Source organism: Myzus persicae, unplaced genomic scaffold (assembly GCF_001856785.1).
Source record: "Myzus persicae strain clone G006 unplaced genomic scaffold, MPER_G0061.0, whole genome shotgun sequence".
Classification (NCBI taxonomy): Eukaryota; Metazoa; Arthropoda; class Insecta; order Hemiptera; family Aphididae; genus Myzus; species Myzus persicae.
Genome location: NW_019101135.1, coordinates 599429 through 624305, shown reverse-complemented (window position 1 = coordinate 624305; position 24877 = coordinate 599429). Strand labels below are relative to the sequence as shown.

The 24877-nt window shown below is 27.6% G+C and overlaps 1 protein-coding gene across 8 annotated transcripts in view; it reads left to right on the top strand.

Moving 5' to 3' along the window:
- LOC111027871 (voltage-dependent T-type calcium channel subunit alpha-1G) overlaps nucleotides 1–24877 on the top strand; it is a 262059-nt gene that overhangs the window by 112947 nt on the left and 124235 nt on the right. For 7 of the 8 annotated variants that reach the window (XM_022306346.1, XM_022306344.1, XM_022306345.1 and 4 more), the window contains one exon: nucleotides 17603–17876. In XM_022306346.1, coding sequence (XP_022162038.1) covers nucleotides 17603–17876 — 274 coding nt within the window. Of the gene's footprint in view, nucleotides 1–17602; nucleotides 17877–23484; nucleotides 24192–24877 lie in introns of those variants that run through there. The other variant, XM_022306351.1, reaches the window with a different exon arrangement.

The following is a 24877-nucleotide window of genomic DNA, read 5'->3' as shown; positions in this document are numbered from 1 at the left end:
AAAGTTTAGTTAATATTTAAAACATCATGGGGACGACCTAGTTGGAGTTCAGAGCGAAATGTTGTGGACCACATTTTTTTGGTACATGCAATTACATCATACGTCATGATCGTTGAAAATGTTTAATATTTAGAAACCTAATATTTTTTACCATTTGTATCGAAAAACAATTACAAGTTTGAATGCGAGCAGGTGGTATAAACAAAATAATATAGTAGTAAGCGAAAAATTGTCATAATATACGTGATAGATGTTCATTTTTTGTATCAAAAATTATTTTTCCATTTCTTTTTACTTTATTCTAAAGACTCGACACACAACACATATAACAAACCACGTCATTCAACAGTCTGCTGTCTATTGTAATATTTAGGGTCTTCCTTCTGTGCAAAAAAAAAACCTTTTTTGTGTGTGTTGTCTCGAAGTAGAATTATTTGGTACTATTCTTTTTTCATTATTTACAATTTTTAAATCCGTTTTTATGACAATGAAACACAAATAATGGATTTTAAAAATGTTTTGATTAGTGTTTTTTTAGACATTTCCTTCATATAAGTACTAATAATATAAGTTTAGACAATGTTCAAGTTCTTTAAAATTAATATCTGCACCAAATGGCTATGATACATTTACTTACAAGTTATTCATTAAAATATCCTTATCATATTTTGCTTTTAATTACAAAAGTGATATTTTATTAATTTTATCCTAAAATAACAACTGACTATAATAATGTGATTGTGTTGCTGTAACTCTCGCAGCAACTGTCATAATTCAAAATCAATATTATTTTACTTTGGACAGTTATAATATTGAATTGATCAACGAATCATCGTCCGATTAAAAGTAAGTATTATTAGAAAAGTTTTAAAAATAATTAAATAGAATCATCTAGACCTAAAATAAAGGATAATATTATGACAATGCAAAAGGCGTCTTATTTGAATAAAAAAGTATATAAATATAAGTAATTGGACACATAAAAGGTAATACGGTTATAGGTTATATCATACGAGTTATGAATTCCAATAAAAATATTTATCTTATTCATGATTATACTCATATTTATCTTATATTGCCTTGTTAGTTATTGATATTACCTTTATTCTCCAATGACAAAATAATTTGGGTGATATGTTTAAGTCATTTAAGTTTACTATGAAGTCAATCATAATAATATCATGTTGTTTATAAAAAAAAAATATTTTTAATATTTAATAATATTGATAACGTTATTGGGTAAGTTTACAAACACGCATCATACTCTCTTAGTGGATACTTATATATTATTTATATATTTATTTTTTCTCTTTTTACAACTTCGATAACAATGGCCACCGTTAATTACATTGAGTTTACATATTATTTTAATGTAAGGTTAGGCGTATTACAGAATAACTGTATAAGTGTAGAAAAATAAAAATACTTTAACAGCAGAAATATTTTAATATATAGCTTTTGAGTTTTTAAATGTTACTAAATCATTTGAATTTAAAAACTACTACTCTGCGGTTTCCAAAATATACCTATATTTGCTTAAATAATGTTTACTTGAACATTCAATTTTAAAACTAAGACACATTATATTTACCGTAAGATAATTTATTACGTTATAAACAATGTTCTGAGTAACTCGTCTCTGTTTTTCATAACTATAATAATTGCTTTTTTTCTAATTGATTAAATTCTGAATACAAACAAAAAGACATTTAATTTATTGTGAAAGGTTTGCCACAAAACCTTTTACGATTTATAGTAGTTATGATATGACCATGCTATTTTCTCAAAACTCAGAAATAAAATAATATAATATATTAACATATATATATATATATATATATAAATAACTTAAAAAATATTATAATTAATATTTATACCAATCGAAACAAAATTTATATCATTTTCAAAAAAAATATGTACAAAATTGGACAATAAAGAGAAACCAGCCTAAACACACGATTCAAATTTAAACATTATGGCTTAGTTATTTTATGTGAATATATTAAAGGTTTGAAAAACCCAAACTGTAAATAACTGTTAATAATATATACTAGATATCAATCGAGTTCCACTATTCCATTAATAATTTTCGGTGATAAAGAGATTGAGTATATTTTCCGATGGAATAGTATCATTTAGGGTAATCTGAATATTATTTTTCGTCAAGCTAAGCAATTTAAATATTATTCTGTCTACTATCCTAAGCATGGAATCAGAGGTTAAGTTTTAACTAATTTATATCATCAGGACATCAATTAATGTTTGTATAATTAATATAATAAATAACATTTACTAAGAAGTAACAACCATTAATATTTTTTAAAAATGTTAATTTGATAATTATAATAATAATCATTATTTCTTGCAAAAATGGCCAATACACATTCATGATATAATAAATTACACGTATTTGTTTCATAATAATTTCGTTTTTAGATTATTTGTTTGCAGAAAATGTGCATGAGCTGTCTATATGATTTCTGTCTGATTAATTATAATATATAGGTAATTTTAAGCACCTATCGTAAGCAAAAATTTGAATTAAAATCATCATTCAATAAGATAAATGTAACATACCTGACTTTTTTATTGAATAAGGTTTGATTCTATCACCCTACATTCTTATTTATACCATATAAATACATGTTGAACGAATTGTGTTTGATATTTGTTATAATATTTATTATTTTCTGAAATTGTTTTAACTTTTGCATCAATTTAATTTTAATTTATTGTCGATTGTCACCTAATTTTCACTTTTTAGTATTCAAACAAAATACTTTCATTCAAGACGAATTGTGTAACCGATTTCGTATACAAATAAGGATCTCATATAATATTCTATAATTTTTATAATTTTTTATGTTTAGTACTCTTATTTAGTCTAATACTTAAAATGAACTCGGCTTCTCTAACCTTAGGTCAAACGCTAAAAGTTATGTTAAAAGTATATTTTTTTATTCAGTTTCACCTTGTACCTTACACGAAATACAGGTCAAATAAGTTAAATAAATAAACATCAACAAATGCAAAGGAAATTGTTATGTAAATTATTAACGCCCAATAGGGAAAAAGTACAGAAAATATATTTTAGAAATTTAAAAAATGATTACAACGGGTCTTCAAATAAATCAATATTTGATTTAAATAATTTAATTCTATTTAAATTTATTAAATAAAAATAAATTGCATCTATGCTTATACCACAAATGTTATATTGTTATACCACGAGTCATCGGTCTACTTACATAATTATTAGGACAGATCGAATTCGGTATTACAATCAAATTTGAATGCCATATTGTTATTTTGTTAAGTAAGTTAGTAAATAGTAGGTACCTACCATAAAAATTATATTTTTTTACAACAGAGTAAACAATACTATAATATTTTTGGTGCAATGTACCTCCGCATAAGTGAACATCGTTTGTTCGAGAGTATCCTCGTTTGGGATCACACGCCTGTAGCTGGTATCTAATTCAATATTTTTAGTTGTAAGTCTACCAAGGTAAAAAGAGGTTTAGTATTTTCGTTATTGTCGACTGCCTCTCACTTGGAACTCTTGTGCGTGTGGGCAAATATTTATTTGTTCGATGAAAATAAAGTTGTTGTATGCTGAGTTTTAGTGATTAGTTATCTGCAGTCATCTTGTGTGTAAATGAGGCTTAGCGTAACAATCCACCATTCCGAGGTATATTATTGGGGGCGTCCGTCGTTCAAAACCACATACCTGCCCCATTCATAACCGAGCATTTTATACCGTTCATCTTCTATTTCTAAAAATGGAAATTTGAAAGGATAATAATTCAAAACCACACACATTTGAATGACAGTCAAAAATTAAACATTCATTGATATTAGATAAATTGTCGTAAAAATAATTTAATGCATAAGATTTTTATTATTTTTTTAATTCTGATTCAACATGATTAACTGGTGTGCGGTTCTAGACGACAATGTGTTTTTTTGATAAATGTGTCCATTATTGTTAAATATCAGTGTGTGCAGTATTGTCGTATTGAACGGTATAATTTTGAGAAAACTGTGCGGAATCTATGTAAAAAAAGTGTGCGGTTTTGACGACCGGCCTATTATTGGATACCACATCCGGTGTAATTTGGTTTAAGTGTACCTATGTATTTTCGGTATGAGTGAAATATTCTGTTTGGGTGCTATTCGTATGGAGCTGCACTTGCAGGCACAATCAGTCTGTGGTGGATTGGATACGGCACCCAGTGTACTTCGGTGATCTAAGTGTATTTCAGCTTAAGTGTATTTTGGCTTAAGTATATCTCGGGGTTTGTGTGTCTCAGTTTGAGTGCAATTCGTTTACGATGTTATTCGCAAGTGAGCAAACCGGGCACGGTTGTGCTAATCAGCATGGTGGTGCTATCGCCACATAAATAATAATATATTAGGTACCTACTTAAGTAGTTGTATCATATAAACATAGGTGGACATAAATAGTACACAAATGCAATCGAAGAGCATACTACAGTCATCCACAGTGGTTACAATATTAAGGTTGTGGTATGCGAAATCCTCACAACTGATGATATAAAGTGATATGGGTACTAATACAATAGAGAATAATGACTTAAAATTAACTAAACACATAACACTAACACTATAAGCAGCCTACCGGTAGTGATTACAGTAATAATAATAATGATAGTAAAAATTAATAATATTGAAATTAATTGAATTGAAATTTGTTCAGTATTTAAAATTTGACGAATGGCGGATAACATTTCATCAGTTTTTCTTTACCATAAACCGTGTAAAATAACAACCACATATGCAATATTTTAACTAGTAGATTCTTCAGTAATATTGTACACTGATAGCCCTAATATAGCACCCATCGATGGCTCTATCGAAATTAGAAGATTATAAAAAATAGCCATAAATGAGCGCTTAATAGGTACCTTCACAGCATATTTGATATTTATATAGAACATATATTATTTTACCGAGAACAGAACATAATTTTCTTCTGGGTAATTAACATAAGCAGTTGAAGTGTTTATATATAGTTTATTTTATAATCTATTGAAATTCAATTTGTAACTATGAAATATGGATAATTTGTTTTTAATAACTAAACACTTTACTAAGTCTAGTTAACTCTATAAAATAATTACTTTGTATCGGTTTGGTAATGAATAATTATTATATCAATCTTAAGCTGGAATGAAATGTAATTAATTAGAAAAAATCAATAGTGATTAAAACTAAAATTTAAATATGAAAAATAAAATATAACCGTTAATTATTTTTTTGAATAATTTTTAATAATACTCCAGGCTCCCGTTATACACGAACATTAAATATCAATTAGTATTTTAATGTTGTTAAACGTGTACACTGTAGTAAAAAAAGTGAAAACATCATTGGCTTTAGGAAATACCTAAACAAATATTTTCCGCTATTTGTTTATAAACAAATTGAATAATAATTGTTTCTGCCCTCATTAAAAACCGTACACTATGATTTATTCATTTTAACAGAGTTGCATTTGTTAATTAAAAATTGTACACTGAATTTAATATAGTGAGTACTTTTCTATTGAAATAAAACGAATTTCTAATTCGATAATTTATGTACAAAATACAAATATTTACAGTCATGTTTCATATAATACTACAAAAAATTAATTATTATATCAATATAGGTCTAAGTTATAATACAATTTATGAATTATGACGCGTACCCAAGTATATAATAATTATTATCTTCAATAACAAAAACAATATTTTTTATCATTATTTTCTATTCGAAAACAAGTATTTACAATATATAAACAATTAATACAATAATTAATACAATGTATAACAGAAATAATATTTAGATTAACATAAAAAATCAGAAACAAAACATAATGCCACAATGTTTGACCTATATTTGAATAGTAAACGCAATACATGAGTAGGTACGTCGTATTCGTGTATTATAGACCAGATAATAGGAAGTAAACAAGGTGACTGTTTTTAAGGAATTAAAATTATAATAGCTTTTTTTACTGACAGAATCTTTTAAGATTATTACATATTATGATAAACTCTCAAGCCATCGTCATGACCCAATTCGGGGTCTTCGTATTATCGAATTATGAGGTTTAAATTCACATAATATGTAATATACTAAACTATATATAACCTATTGAAAAAGTGTCAATAGAATAATACAATATGTCCTCGTAAATAACAAAAAATATAAAAACCATTTCATAATTACCATAACTAGAACATACGTGAATTTCTGTTTAACTTTAATATTATACAGTTATATTAAATATAAAATTCCACGATATTATGTAGGTACGTATCAATTTTAAAAATGATAATAAAATTATTAGAAAAACTACTATACGATATAATTCAATTGAAAAATGTGAAACCTGTGATGGGTTCATACAATTATTTTTTTAATAATATATAAAAACCAATCTTATAAATATTATAACCAATCATAGTTATTATTGATTTTGATTATCCTATTTTTGAAATCAAAAATTCATCAAATTACCAAAAATGATCATATCATCACTAATCCAATGGTTAATAACATATTCAGTTGTATTCGATGCCAAATATTCTACCTAGATATTACTGACGTAACGCATTATTAAATATAATATCATAATATCTAACCTATAGTTTAGGTTCCTGGTTTATTTAGTGTCAAATAACAAATTATTTTGTATGATAAATAATAATACTGTAATACAATTTAGTTTAAATTATTTAAGTACATATGTGTAAAACAAGCCAATGATCACGCCATCAAGGCTTTCTTCTTTAATAAGAAAAAAGCTACTTTAATATAAAATGTAATGGGTAATCGTTTTTATTTTTTATTGTTAGGAATACCTAATAATAATATCAAATAACTAGTTTTTCAAATAGAATTGAAATAATAACTGTTTATAATATAGCTATTATAAATTCGCACGAACCCAACTCAATATACATTTTTTTATTGTTCTGTTCTTATCAATTTGTATTTTAATAAGTGTTATAAGGTCCAGTGAGGTGTTTGTAAAATAAAAATCCATATTTTTTTAAATAATAAATGTTTTCTCTATGACAAATACAAATCATGTGTATAATATATTCCATTATATAAAAAAAAAAAAATAATAATATTTAAGCTTAAGACACAATAATTTTGAATGATCAATTGTAAAAAGTTTATTGACAAATAATTTTTCTACAAAAAAAATGCATGTGTAGGTATAATAGGTATATATTTTTTAGACTTTGCTTTCAATGATTTATTATACAATATTAGATGAATAATATTTCTCGTAAAATATGATAGTCAGATATTTGTGATAGATACCGATATTTAGGGATATTATTGTGGCACCCTTTCAACGATTTCAAAATACGTGACCAAAATGAAGGACATATTTTACAATGAATTTACCATCATGATTATGCTTCAGTAAATGTTACATTCCAATAATTGTCACTACACACTTCGGACAATCCTAAACCAATAATGTCAGAAACTGTTCACTCTTTTTATTTGATATTAATATTAAAAATATTTATAAAATATTAGAGTAAAACATATATAATGTATAATATGGAAATATATGAAATTCTAAACTAAAAATATATTTAATATAAATTTCCAAAGATTTAATTAACAAAAGGAAGGTATTGATATTTCATCCTCTAAATTAAATTGTTTTATAAGATACCTAAAAAATGTAAATAAATACTAATTATTCTAGATTTTCTGTCCATAGTTATTACTGTTAAATTATATAATGCATATTTTTATCGAATGTAATTATAATTTGATATTTTTACTTTTTTTATTTTATTTTATTGAGAATTCAGCTTATAACTAGTATACCTTGGCAATTACTAACACAATTTGAAAATAACCTAGGTTATAGTAAGTATGAAATATTATTTTAGTACACGGAAAACCGTGTAAAAACATTTAAAAACATGAAAAGTTGTTAACAACAAGTATGATGACAAGATTATTAAATTATAAAAGGTGTTATTAATTATTATTGTGGAATGAAAATAGTAAGCGGTAAAAGATAGTTTTATAATTTTGTTGAGAAGAGTGGTATTGGACTAATGAATAAGGATGTATTTAGGTTCTTTAAGGAATTTGGAGGTTGATTATTAGGTGAAGCATTATATTTAATATTTCAGTATGATTATTTATATTTTTACTAGCGGCGGGGAGTTGAGTCACTTTATGGTATTACTGATATTTTTAGTTCCAACAATTATATTATAAGTTTGATTTGATCAAATTTTGTTTCAAATTTGATTTGATCAAACTGAATTTCGCAAATTAGTTTAAGCCAAACATTGTTACTTAACAAAAATGTTAGAGGTAAGCTGTTTTCCTCTTTAATACTGTGTTAAGCTTTTATTCACCCCTAAACGCCAAACCAAAGCTCCTGATACGAAGTCAAATCACTCAATAAAATATTAAAAGTTTTATTTTGAAATTCTGGTGTCCTAAACTCGGGAAAGTTTTGGTTAAAACTTTTTCTCCAATCTGATATATAGTCCAGTCACTTTTAAAAGAATTGAATTCCGGCAAAGATTTTTTTTCTTAAAATAGAATGTGTCTAGGCATACATAATAGATCTTTTAGCTGGACAGTGACTGTACAATGGTGGGAGTCTAACGTGTCATTATTGATATGCGTTCGAATAAAATCGATGTTGGGATAAATAATTGAATTGAAATGCTCTTTTCCCACCTCTGGTCGTTTTGATATGAAACAACAAACGGTTACCCGTGGTAACCTCCGAACATATTATTATTATATTCGAATATACGCATATTATAATAATATAATATTATATGAATAATAAAAATAGTAATAATAAATATAAAAAAATGAAGCCAAATCGACACCCATCATATTATAGTGTCATGTCGATTTGTTCGAATGTTTTTACATTATTTAGCATTCATTGGTTGCATATTTTTTTATGTTTCACGAGGGTTAACGACTAATTTTCGAAATACCAGTGACCCTCTGTTTAAACGAGTAGGATAATTATTCTGTGCACATATCTCACCTCGTACAATTGACATGTTCACTACGGGTCTTTTGATTGGATTTTTATTAATATTCCATTCATGACAAATATATGCTAATGTATGCACGCAAATGTGGTGCTAGATGAAAGGCATATGCATTTTGATTTATATATTTTTATGCAATTGTATATCATTATAATATTTATCCGTTACTGCTTCAAAAATTATATTTTTTTAAATGTGATTTTGAGATTTAAATCTAATTAAATAACTATTTAACAATATAAAGTGATGATAATATCGTAAATCAACAAACTGTATAAATATAGTTAGTGTAATAATATAGGTAGGTGCTTGTGACATAAAGTATATTAACCGTTCAGTTTGTTCGACAAGTATATTTTATTTTATTTGGTTTGCAGATTTATTAATTAAAGTTTTTCCTATACAAGACTGCAAGTGTTGATATATGGTCAACAATGGTCCAAAACCCCTCAAGTTCACCTAAATTTGGTGTCATGCTATTTTTAAATTAATGTACAACTATAGTATTGTATGATCGTGAAATGTTTAATGAAAGATCGGTAAATAAAATTCTTAACTCGGCAGCTCCAGTGGCATAAACTATAAACATAAAAGACGTAATGAGAAACTTGTTATGGGAGGAATTCCTATAATTTTTGTCTGTATAAGAATCCGTGGGGTCCACTAAATTGAATTTGTACTTGATACTTGGGCACTTTTATGAGTAAAGAAATATTTATAATAAAGAACACCTCAGTTGTATTGCTTGACAATATTAAAAACTGATACTATTCACTCAACATGTAATCATTTTTAAGTCCAGTAATTTTTACTGACCAATTCGTATAGCAATCAAGCGTAAAAATGGGTGAAATATACATAATATATCTACTCTTATTATAATATTAAATTATAAGACGAATCGCAACTAAATATTATACCATATTATAATGTTTTGTTTCGATTAGGAATAAGATAATAAGTTTTTCTTAGCTTTTACATTTTATTGGATGATTTTGATGTCACAGCATTCTTAGTTTAATGTTTGGTCAGATTTTATGTTAATATATTTTAACACGGCTTGATATGGAAAAATGTCTCAAATAATACTATATTATTACACAACGAAAATTACTAGTTTAAATCTTAAATAATATAAGAATATTATGATCGACTAATAAACAATAAAATACTACAAACGATTACTTAAGCGCTATGAAACTGCGTATAATATGTTACTTGTGGCAAAATCCCATATTCCATTAGTACTTGCCAGTTTTTGCTCTAGTAGACGTAATTGATGGTTTTGATCGAAAACTCGAAACGTCCGAAATAGGTATTTACAGTGAATGAAAAAAGAATAATTGATTCTCCTTCTTGCTGAAACCCATGATACTATTCAATATTTTTTAAAATTGAAGTATAGCCTTATTGTTTTTGTAATAATTAAAGTATAAAAGTTATTCATGAGATACTACAACTGAAGCCATAAAATAAGACCACAAATACATTAACATAACTGCTATTGAAACATAAAGTATTGCATTAACTATTATCAATTATTTATCTCGAAACAGTACATTATTTCTTAAGCTTAAGCGGACTTTAAAAATAGTTCTAAGAACAACTTTATTGTCGTATTTTTAACTTTTCAATTATTCATAATGTTTTGTGAGCTTGTATGGTGATCTGATATCATAAATGACAATATATTAGATGTTTAATAATATAAAACATATTTCGTTCTTAAAAAATAAAAATTAAATACATTTTTATTTGAAATATTGTCTGATTAGTTGTTACTGGTTATAGTGTTTTATAATATACTACAAAATAAATTATTAATATTTTGTATTAATATTGGTGAATGTCTTTCTTCTTAAAAAAATTTTTCATCAATCTCTTGGGGCTCTATAATATTCAATAACATAATACAATTATCTAAAATTAACAACAAGTACTTATAATGCCTATACCAATTATAATTGTCAGTTTTAAATAGTATAATTTGTTGTAATTGATTTCTCGTTGAACCTAAAAGTTTAAAGTGTAAGCTTAAATTGCGGTTAGATAAAATTATTATACTGAATTATTATATAGGCATCCAATATGAGTGTCATTTATCGAAATAAATTATAATATACCTATTACTGATATGGTTTTATATTTATAAATTATAATAACGTTATGTTCTCAAAATTTTATAAACATATTAACTCCTCTACTGTCGATTTAGATGATATCTTTTTGATATTAATGACAAGGTCATTGGTAGTTACAGTTTTACCATCTTTTACGTTGTCCATAGTTGTATAAAATTAATTGTCGGGGATCAGTATCGTTATCGATATACACGGTAAATAAACCAACAAACTATTTATTTCCTAGTAGGTAGGTGTGGAAATATAAAAATGTATTAGTTATATTATAAGCGTTCGGTGTACTACACATTTGCATAATTTAAATATATAGTATAGTGCATAATATTACAGTAAGCACACTGAAACTTCTGTTTTTAATTTTTCTATGAAAATATGGTAACAATAGTTGAAATAAAATACTAATTGTTATAAATTTATAACATTAATAATGATTGTCTCTGGGTATACATTTGTTAAATTAATCCTTTGTTATCTTTCATAGTTATATAAAATATGTGTTGTATAAATAAGGGTTGTGCATGATTATAATGATATATGATTTTATTTATTGTGTGAATTTGTAGCGTTTTAAAAACAATAAAACGAACACCATGAATTATACATCGATTTGAACAAAACCTGAAGGTATTCATAATTGATATTTATTTAAAATGTATGACAATGGAAAATATTTAATAAATATTTAAAATAATTTTAGTAATAACAGAAGTTGTTTATTTAGAATTTATGTTTAAAACCAAAATCATTATATGCAAAAAATATGGAATATGTAAAAATTAAGTATTCTGGTTCAAAAATTTACCTAGGTATACAAATAAAAGCAATGCAAATAATACAATTTGTATACCTTCAAGCAATAATAATATTTTTTTAAATAAATGTATTGGTTTATTTGACTTTAAAGAGTCATCTCAAAAATAAACTCAAAGAATGAAATATTTAATTCTTAAAAAATATACTGTCTACTGAACAAGTAAATGTGTTTATTGCTTAAATATATAATAAAAAAAAAAAAACACAAATGTGTCGAACATGAATTCCAGTAAGTCCGCTACGGCACTACTCCTCAATCCGTCTACAAAGAGGAATATCTCGGGATATCTCTGAGTTATCATCACTCATTAAAATCAAAAAATTAAATTACCTGTGAGATATACTAGATGTAGATAACAAAAATAACTAACATATGTAATTAACCAACAGCTATAATTACTTTATTTTTAATATATACATTTACAAATACAATAAGCAAATATGATAATAATTATATAAACTTCATTTTGGGACATTGATCAGGGAAGCTATCCAGTGATCCTTTTGGGGAGTTTTACTGGAGTCTAACAATAAAATAATAACTTAGAGGTTTTATTTTTTATTTTTTTAAATGTTTTTTTAAATTTAGACAGTGAATGATTATTGAATATTAAATATTATTAAATATTATTCATTTGAATGATTATTGTAAATTATTATGAATTAAAAGTAAAATGTTCTTAAATTGAAAAGCATTTCTATAGTTACTACATAGTTGTTAGCATTTATTTTATTTCACGGAAGTTCTGAGAAAGCATTCCCAAGGCGTCGTTAGTTTAAAAGTTGAAAAAAATAAAAATAAAACAAAAGCATTTATTTTTTTTTATACATTTCGTCAGCTATTTCTGTAACACCTTGTGAGTATATCGCTAATACTTAAAATAAAATATTCATATTTTTCCATACAAGACATATGTACAAATAACCATACAATGTATGTCCTATATACCTATTGTATAATAATATATTGAGTTATCTTAATTCTCTAAAATAAATATTATGATGATGTAGTAATATCGTACATTTTGTTTTTAAATAAACGTTATATATTATAATACGGGGGAAAAAGCGTTTAATTGGTTGGTATTAAAATAATAAAAAAACACAATCATTCTATCAACCGATGTTTAACGACATAACGACAATGACCTTATTAAACAATCCACGGGATTATTATCCTTATCAATAGTACTAAGCGTTGTGAATGAGGTCACGTCCGATAATCTTGGTTAAACTCTGGATAAGCGCCGGCGGTGGTTAATATAATACTCGGTGGTGGAAAAAGTTCGCAGACAGACGCTCTCCTGTAGACTCTGCAATGTTGAGCAACAGAGGGTGGTAGACCGGTGCCAGTCCAAGTAGTAAAATAATTTATATATATGTAGAGAGATAGAGTGTGTGTGTGTGTGTGTGTGTGTGTGTGTGTGTGTGTGTGTGAGAGAGAGAGAGTGAGTGAGGGAGAGAGGGTTATAATAATAACAACAAGCGGCGGCTGCTGCGGATCAATTCGAGTGGACCGCAAGCTGGGCAAGGCTGTATAGTGGCGGCGTCAGCAGTTCGATGCAACAGCAGGTGTATTGTTCTGTCCGTGTACATATTGTTTGGGTCTGTTACACTATCGCGGTTTACCTTCCATGGTAATTTTTTTCCTCCCCCTCCTGACTCTTTTTCGCTCGTTTTTTTGCAGCATTTATTTCCACCGTTGTGTGTTACGACTGTTCTGCTCTCGTTCAGACCCCCCCCCCCCCACCAACACTCTCCGACACTCGCCCACACGCGCCCACGGGGATCACACGATATTATAATATCAAGACGGGATAAATTAACGTACAAATCACACTCCCGACGACCGCTCCTCCCTTCCGGAGCACAATTACCCTCCCCCTAAACGGAGACTATCCGACGAACGTGGCAAAATATCGAAAATAGATTTCTTCTGGCGGTCGGTGGCTGTATACAGCTAGATCGCCTGTTCCGCCGCAACCGTCGTCGGTTGACCTTTACATAATAAATAAAATCGAACTCTCTTGCACCTCCTCCTATAGCGCCGACACTCCGAACTACCCTCCATCTCGCAGCCTACGATACTCACAGCCGTCGCGGCATGGCCCCACACCTTCTGGATCTATATACTTATAAATCACAGTTTAATTTAAATTCGACGACGGTACACGCCAGCGGCAGACACCCCTATATATACATAATACTGCACGTACCCCTTTTTAAGCCGTACCCGAAACGTTTCTCGCGCCTTTCGAATAAGCGCTGCATTCTGGTCCGTTTGACGGTTTAATGTTTCTATTTGTGGAGCAAAAAAAAAAAAAAAATAAATAAATAAATAAAAATTACTAGTCACTGAAAGCGACAATCGGTAGATTTATCCGATTTATTAAACGAATGGCTCGTTGTTTTTTTTTAATTCGATTACATTACGAAAACAATCCGATTGTACATTTTAACTGGCCCAAAGACGCCTTACTGCCCGCACATCTATACTGCCTCCCATCGATTCGCGATAGTCTACGCTACATAGATTATAGGCAGCCCTCGACTGTATGCATAATAAAATCTTATGATTTTTTTTTCTTCAGTAAACCTTGTTTATTACCGTACAGAACTATAAGAATTGCGTAAATAATATGATGTAGGCTGTTTAGAGTCTTAGACTTTTTTATTGTGATGTGACACATTGTTTTTTTAAGCGAATTACATTCCTTTATCAAACACACGTGTCTGAATTCAGCCATAATTAACTGGATAATTTTAATCTAAATGCACAACGAGTGCAAGTATAATTCAATCAAGAGAGATGGTGTAAAAAGTCCAGTATAATTAATTTTAATAGATCAAACTCTATAGTTTTGCTGTTCAAGTGAATTCTCTTTAATATCATACAGTCCAAAACATTTCGGTAAAGAGAATAAACCCGACTGTTGAAAATAATTTGTAAGTTAATTTACATTGTAAATAGAAACTCTCGGTTAACATTTAGGTATATACAATTAACGTTCAATGTTTTCAAGCCCTCTGGCATTTTTAGCTTTGTTTTTAATCTAATATTAAATAATGTGTATTCGGTTTCATTGAGTTTAGATATTTGTTCAATGTTATTATTATTATAATATTGTTTAACATTTATATACATTCTGAGTACAGAACTTAAACTAACTTTATATATCATGAATCAAACTTGTAACGCTTTATAGATTTATCAATGTCTGAAATTATGATAATATGACAACCTAATATAAAATTAATTGAACTTGTGTAAATATCAAAATAAATTAACTTCGGTTATATTTACAAATAATAAGTCATTATCATTAATGTTATTACTTTACTTATAACTATAATTGATATTTATTATATCCATATTTTGTATGCATATACCCAATTAATTAATTATTGAACTATAATTACTTTTGGTTGTAAGCTAAATAATAAGGCATATATATTATTTACATGGTTACTATATAATTTTAAATAACTATCATTTGAGAAATTATGTTATTTATAATATGATAATATTACAGATTAATTTCAAAGTAACTTTGGCTGGTGCCGTTTTGATCTTGGTGTTCAATATAAAAAATAACATTTTTAAATGATAAAATATTATATTATTTAATATAATACATTGTTCACTGAAAAACCGTAACAATTTTATATGAAATCTAAATAGGAAATAACAAATTGGTTGTGAGAATTACATTTATAATTTAAATTTAATTCAAATCCAATTTTACTCTAAACATTAATTGATAGTGAAACAAACAAAACTCGAATGTTTCACGTTCTAACTAATAATATTACATCGTATTCCTACACAAACATATGTATTTTATATAACATAAAATTACAAAATATTTGTTGTCAATATTTTTAAGTGGTTATAACTGTCTAAAAGTATATTTTATTACCTTTTTACCATATTTTGTACATAAAAAATTACAATCTAGGTTAGTTTTTTTCAAATTAAGTCTATATTTGTTTTTTTTTGACTAAATCGTAAAGTTACGTACGTTACGTAAAACTTGATTCAAATATAACCAATCGTAAATTGCATAGTTTATTGGATATTCAATTGTTGACGTTTGTTTATTCCTATATTTAAACTTTCATTACAATAATCGTTTAAACAAAAATAAACCCGTTAAGATTGGATTTATATCTTATGTAAAAAGCACATAGTATCATACTTTTAGTTGATACATTTTATAATCATATTTATCATAAGAAAGAAATATGACTTGAAAATCATCATGATATAAATACAATTAATAGAGGTGCTTTAAAATTATAAAAAGAAAAAAAAACATAGTAGTGCTGTTTGAATCTGTGCCTCCTACCCAAATTAACAAATTTGAGTACTTTACAAATTTCTGATCGTTGCTTTATTAGTTAATAAAACCAAAACCACACACCTAAGCATAATAATATATTCTAATATGTACCTGCAGTTGTACATAGTATACTTTGCAAATATTATATTTGAGTTAATATTGATTATATATTATGTCAGGTGACCAGTCACCAAGTATTGAATGCTGTGACTAATTTTTCTGTCTTACATGTTTTTATTTTTGAAATAATTATTTTTTATGGTGAATTAAAATAAAAAAAATTTCAGAAGTTTTCATTTAATTTTTAATTTTTCCATTACTTTATGTTTTTGTTTGAACGCGTTGGTAGGTGCACTACATTTTTATGGCCCTCGAAAACTTCCTGAATTCCTTAAGTGGTCGTCCAACGATATTAATTGTTGACCCTTGATTCAGATTTTAAATGTTAGACCATAACACATATAAGGTGTACCAACAATAAGTATACACTTTAATAACCACAAGTGAGCCCGGAATTAAATGTTCTAAAAACTATCAAAAAATAACCAAAAATACATTTTCATCGAAATAATGCCCTCAAAGAATGACCTACATTTTTTCATGGGCATTGAACTATGCAATAAATATATCTTAACTTAATTAACTCAATAATACAAAAAATAAATATCAAACTTATGCCACTAGCAATAAATAAACAATTACTGGAAATAAATGCGATCGAGGTGTATCTACAAGACTCCAACTGACAAAATTAGTTTTAAATTTTTTTTGAGTATCAGTGAGATACTACATCCAATCATCACTGGGAAATAAAAAAAAAGCACTTAATCATGTATAGAACGATTGACATTTGGTACATATGAAAAATACCAAAAATCTATTCAATATAGATATTATTATAAAAAAAATATTTCTTGATATTTAAATGTACCTATTGAATTAACGAATTTACCCTAAAAACCCAAACAATGTGTTAATAATAATATATGCATTAAGATGACAGAAACTGCTAAAAAAAAAATGCGAAATTAAAGTTTCAACCTTTAAGTATATCTGCGTTACATGAAACAATTAGTGTGCACTTGGATGGCATTTTCCTGGAGCACTAAAATACCATTGCACTTTGCATTGAATTCCTGGCCCTGTTTATAAGTAACATTTTCTATATTAATAGGTAACAATACACGCGCTTTAATATACAGTTGATAATAATATGTGATTTTCTCAGGATGTTGCCGGCGTACTATACGCTGAACGACGAGGAAAAGGATTACATCTGTTCGAAAAACGACGACAACGGAATGCATTCGTGTTTCGACTTGCCGCCCACGAGAGGACACGATGCTCTGATTTGCAATGCCACGGCCACCATGGCCCTTGCCAACGGGTCGTGTGTCAACTGGAATTATTACTACACTGAGTGCAAGTCGCAAGGAGAGAATCCGTTCCAGGGCACCATATCGTTCGACAACATCGGCCTGGCCTGGGTGGCCATATTCGTTGTGAGTATAAAATTGTTGTAGCGATTGCACAGAGGCTGTGTCGTTTTAGTAGGTACTCAGTAGCTGGTGTAGCCCCATATAGTGGACAAAGATGTGAGTGCACATTGGGGGGGGGGGGGGGGGGGGGGGTTTTTTTTTTTTTAAATCAGACACTTACCGTGTATATAAATAAGTATGTGCATAACCGCCCTAGAACACTTTCGGATCAATTGTGAAACGTTTAAGTTCACTTTATCATAAATTATTATCTATTTGGCAATAAGCGATATTAATGAAAATCAGCAGCAATACCTATTAATTCTGATAAAACATGCAGTTTAAAATTTAAAATTTGTTTGACTTAAAACGTTTATATTACTGGGGTGAGTTGGGTCGATTGAATATAATATATACTATTTACCGGTAAAACACGATTGCGTACGATTTTTATCTGCAACTTTGAACTTCACTGTTGCCATTTGCTTTGAACTTATAGAACAGGGCTGGTCAAACTTTTTTTGGTCACGATCTACTAAAAATATACTTCACCTTTGAGGATTGACTTATTAATCAACTTATTGATCGACTATTATTAAGAAACATAGAGCGCGTGGCCCTAAAAATAAATACTAATATGATGAATTTGAAATTGTCCAAGATCGGTCCAAGTGGTACCATAACTTAAGTCATTTTTCCAATATTTAAATTTTACTGATTACAAATAAAAACATAAATTTGGCAACGTAGCACAGTAAATCATACTCAATCGTTTGACTTTTGGGGTAAATATTAAAGTTAATGGTTTAACGTACGCAATCGTGTTAACGTACGCAATCGTGTTCTCAAAAAGATACATCGTACGCAATCGTGTGATGGTACTTCGGAAATGTTCCAAAACAGAGTAAAATGTACAATGATTTTGAAATAATAATAAATTGTTCTGATTGTGTAAGCTATAAAACATTAAAAGATACTAGGTAGGTACCCATCAAACTTGACGTTTTTTATTGGGGGTTCGAAACTAATTGAGTGGACTGAGCCCTCTTAAGTTCCACCTCCAAAGCCATCTAATAATTATAATAAATAACAAAGTATTAATATTATAGTATAGCTTTAAGTATTTGGAAGTGTAACCAAAAATTCAAAGTCATAACCATAAGATGATTATTATAATATGTGTTGAACAGAACGCACCCAAATTAGGTCCTGTTATACTAGCCTATCCTCAAAATGCTCCAATCTGTCCCACACAAATTACGTGACTGCATATTTTATATTCTATGGCCTTCACCTATCATGGCTATAGCTATAATTTATTATGTTTATGGTAATATAGGTATACGAGTCCTACTTATTGCAATATGAATGCAGATGCTTAGGCAGGTAAGGGTTGGAGATGCTTTGGGTGTTACAACTACCCAAACAGGTTGTATTTAAATATTAAATGAAACTCCCCACCCTTTAAAAAATGCTGGTTGCGTGCCTGTATAAATGCACATTTTAATGATAGCTCAGAGTTCAGTCTATCGTGTCCAGTCGTTTCCAAGTCAGGGTAAATACAATTTACGATTAGAATTATTACGTGGATATTTTGTACGTCATGACGTTTGGTTAAATTGTTATTATATTTGTAGTACAAAAATAGAAAAATAGAAATATTTTCGAAAGTAAGAGTGAGAATGTCATATAAATAATCGACCAGTACTCAAACTAAGTAAATCACAGATTGACCGGTTATGTTCGCCGTTTTTTATTTTATGAGTACAAAGTGAATTTTACCCAAGAGATAACGAAGGTAATTTATAGGGCTAACAAATAATAATGGGAAACGAAAAACTTAGAATAACATAAAAAAAATAAAATGAAAAGTGTATAAAATTCTTAAAATAAATAATAGAAATACATTTTATGTTTAACAACTGAAAGTCGTTTTAAACAAAAACGTTAGAAATGATGAAGGAGAAATACATTTAATGAAATCTGCAAACGACAAGAGATGGTATACCATCAGTCAAAGCAATTTTATATTAGGTATTTTTAAACTTTTGTGATGAGATATTTTTTATGAATTTATTTATAAATACAATTTAATAATTCTTCAATAAACAAACAGTTTTATTAAAAAAATTACCATATTCTTTTACGAAATGGAATTTTTAAGTATACAGTATTTTTTTTTTTTTCATTATTAACACAATTTACAAAATTGTTTTTGACTTTTTAAGTTAGCTCTTAGTTCAATTCTAAACTTCTGATAAGTATTGAAGTAACAAATTTCATATTAATATTTTGCTACAAATCATACCTTTAAAGCTACACAATTGCTAAACTAATCATATTTTTGTTTCCAAATGTTTATTTTTATTTTTTATTTGATCTTTTCACCTTCAACTATATAGGTTATTAGCTATAACTTACACTTTTCTTTTCAATAACTTTGAAGAGCTATATTAATTTACACAAATCAGTAGGTTATTTTTAATGCATACTCAACGGGTTTTTGCATTCCACCTCTTTTTATGATCCTAAATCCCAGAACATTATGGAGTTAGATCGATATTTCTCTCTCGTATATTTTGTTTTTCTCATTGACGAACCTTTGTTTATAGTATAAAATATGATTTATAGGGTCTGGTGTGGCTCGGTGGTTGGCCTTAGTCTAGTCACTAAGTTTTCTGAATTCAAGCATCAGCCAAAGTAACAAATTTTTGGGTGGATGACCACCCGGGTTTTTTGTGACTAGGCCTCGACCCACATACACGTATTCCTCAACCAACCATAACACTTCTACAAAAATCGATAGTGGCTATAGATGTCGATGCTTAAGATAACAGTTATAACATCAACACTCAAATCATAAAAATAATATTTTTATCATATTCATTTTAATATCTATAAGTTGCAACTTTCGTTTATCATTTAAATATAACATTTGATAAAAGAAAATTAAAAAATGGTAAATAAACAGTTATAAAAATACTAACTGTAGATTGTATTATAGTTTAAAGTTTACCTATGTAATATTATCATAGTCTCCACATAGAAGCAATAATCTTATACTGTAAAATTATTGAGTTAAAGTCAATGAAAGATTACACGATAATATCAAAGCTTGTTTCTTATTCTCTAAGCTTTAATATTTAATCACTTTTTCTAACCGAATTTAACATAAGATGCCTTAATTATGTTTTGTCAAACGACTTAAAAAGGGTAACCCTATACAAATTAATATATTATATTAAAATGTTTTTACCACGCTCAGTTAGCATCATTGTCAGATTACGAGACAAACTATAATCTCGTAAATAATATTTTTTTTCCAAAATTAAATATTATTAAAAAGGATTCCCACCTTAAAAAAAAAAGTAAATGTAAATTATTATCAACTCTTTGATAATGTATACATCAGTCATATTTATCTTGCTGACAAATTCAGCATTTCATATCTCACATTTCAACTTCATATAAAGCATTAGGCTTTCAAATTAACTTTGACAGACTATGGTTCTTTCAAGTTTATAAAGACATTTTCGCATAAGCAGAAATAATCATTTCTTTGTACTTGCAATTAAATAGAATTGGAATTGATTAAAATGTAGAATTTATATACAAAAAATGATGATACCGATGGGGATGGCCTGTCTACAGCCTAAGTGATATTTAATTATATTTTTATATTTATGTATTAGTAATGTAAGTATTTTTCTATTAGTCAAATGAGAGGTTGAACTAATTTTTTTTTGCCTATAAACAAATTGTATATTGCATTATATAATAATTTATTATTATGCCTTAAAATTAAAAATGTTTAAATACAACCATAGACTTTTTAGGAATTTTGGACCCAAGTAAGAAAAAAAAACTAACCCTTCCCAATCTGAATTTTTTTAGCAATAGATGTATTTGTAGAAAAAAAAACATGATAATGAAACCAATGCATTCTTCACTACGCTCATAATCGAAAAGGTATATTAGGTAAACATAAAAAAAATAAATAGATTTATATTGAAGCACATATTACATAATTTTAGTAGGTACATTTATTATTAATTATATAAAAAACCTCAATGTATTTGTTAATCACTAATCTAACCTAGGTTATTGGCAACATTTAAAAAATAACATTATATATTTATATATGGCCTAACATTGATTATAAATTCTAATATTATATTATAGTGTTTATATAATGATTATAATTAAAAATGTTAAGGCTGAGCTTTTTAATTGGCTAAAATATAAATGACATCATCATAATTTAACTTCTGTGTTAAATCCAACTCAATGGTTAAAACAGAAAAAAAATGGATACTCTCGTCTGTAGTTTGGATCTTAAATATGACTTGACCATTATTAATACTGAAAAATATCTCTCAGCAGAACAGTTGGATATATATTACAAGAAAGAAAAATTCTTAAAGCAATTTCTTCATATGGATACAAATCTTGATAGTTTATAATAACATTAGCAATTTTATCATGCTTAAATTTTACAATTTTACGAAATTCAGCTCCTCTAAGTTTTTTTCGACTAGCCGTTGTCCAGTCAATAAATGGAAAACTTTAAACATCCAAGTATTCAAGAAACTAATAATTTTTATTAATTATGAAAACTAGAATCAATATATATAGTATAAATATTTGTCAATATTTCAATAGATAAATGAATTGAAAGGAAATACCTTTGTTTGGCTTAGAAAATAGCAACGTTTATGAGGTCTATTACACAGAGGTGGACAGTTGCTATATATTATAGATGCAGTAGGTATCAAAGGCTAAGTCCAAAAGACAAAACTTCTACTCCCTAGTTCTCAAGCTAACCCCTCCCCCCCCTTCCTGTCTCCCTAAATAAGTCACCGAATACAAATGATAATTTACAATTGTTGACGAATTTTGAAAAAAAAAAATATGGAAATAGGTAGGTACCATATAAAGATATTTGTGGTGAGAACTACTTATGATGCACTTTGTATTAAATTTACCGTTTTTTTTGCATTCAAACAAAAATTAGCTAAAAAACTTTAAACATTTCCAGTACAGAAAATCCTGACTTACATCGGAGATCTCTCTGTAGGTACCTACAGAATAATTCCAGCTAAAGCCTAAAGATATGTATTACATGTAATTGCATTACAATGTATTTCGACTTATCTATAACGAACAAGGACAATAATATTTATCCTTATCCATAAGATAACACACAACAATCTTAGTTCAAACTCAGATAAAATTACGCGTGCTATATATTACTATACGAAACAGCGTCAACAATCGCGATAACGTTTTTCACACTTTAAGCCTTAGCGGTCAAAGCACGGATTACGACCGTTTACATACTCCTAAATCACTGACGTTGATTACGTACATTTATAATTAATATGTTTAGTAAAATATAAAAAATATCATATACATTTTATAAAAAGTACTCTTGTCAAGAAAAGTAGCAAAGTAGAGTTTGTCTCATTACGGCCTGATAGAAAGTAAATAAAAAATGTTGAAGTGCTTTTAGTACAAGTAACTAGCATAGGGTATAATCATTTATCAACAAAAAAATAATATTTTCAATTAGGTAAACAATATTTAGGAAAAATATTAGAAATAAAGGATAATGTGTAAAGAGAATATAAAATAGATGATCATAATATACATATAATGGAAAATAATATTAAAAAATAGGTAGAAACGTACAATATCATAATGAATATTTTACAATTTAACTTAATACTTTCCTAACTATAAGTTATACATCAAAGTCCTTAAATAGTAATTGAACACTCATTACTAGGTAATTTACTGGAAAATAACTCAGTAAGGTACTCAAAGTTATTTTTTAATTACTACAATAAAGCTATTTCAACTAGGTACTTATGTCAAAAAATTGGTATCCCTAATATTTTATGTATTTTTTAACTTATTTGAAAAGCACTTGGAATATTTCCTTTTCACTCCTGTAAAAGTATCAACTTAATCCATTTTCCTACTTCAATCCAGCCATTTAGATTTAACATCTAAGAATTATAATGAAATAACATACAAAAAAACTGTAATTGAATAGTATTCACACAATTCATAATAATCATAAATATTAGCATAATATTTTTACTATCCAAGTTGGAGATTAAATTTATCTAGCCATCGAATGATTGTGACTATGGTCGTGAAACAGTCGATTCTGGCTATTCTAGGTCACTGAACGAGTAGATTAGGTACTAATGTATAATAATGCATTATGAATGTTATAACATAAGTTTAAGAAAACACAATACAATTGAATGACGCAAATTACAAAAAAATAAAATAAATTGTGTACATTTTCAACAGACGCTTATTAAGCAGGTAAATAAATTTAAAATACTTTTAAACCTACTATAGAATAGTCCAAAATATTTTTCGCCTCTTACACGTACTTAATTATTAATAATTAATTATTACCTACGGTCCCCGTTTCTGTTGGGGCCAATATTTTTGAAACGACCCTCCCTACTAACTGATTATGATTTGAAAATATATTTAAAAATAAAAGTTTAAAATTTATTAATTCTCACTTAAAATGCTTTAATAAATGAAATAGAAAGTATTTATATAAGTTTGGTTCTCAACAGCTAATAATCACAAAAAAACTATATATTATGGCGTCGGTCATTAATTATTATCTTAACGACCGACACACGATGACACTGCTACATACGAGTACCTGCATAAAGTATTAAATCAGATTTATAACTACAGCTTAGTATTATTTAAAAAAGCCTATTTTTTGAGCAGTATTTTATCATCCAAAACTCAATATTATTTCACGTGTATAAAATAATGTACCTAAATACCTATGAAAATTAATAATTTACGAAAATATCATTTTTTTATTAGAGTTTGGTAAGTATTATAATTATTATTTTTTTAATGTATAACCAAAACCAATCTTTTCGTAAACGGGTGCGTGTAGTAAACATCATAAATAACTTGTAGCTTGTCCCCAGAAAAAGAATAATACAATTTTAAAATTACATGTTTTGTAGAAGTAT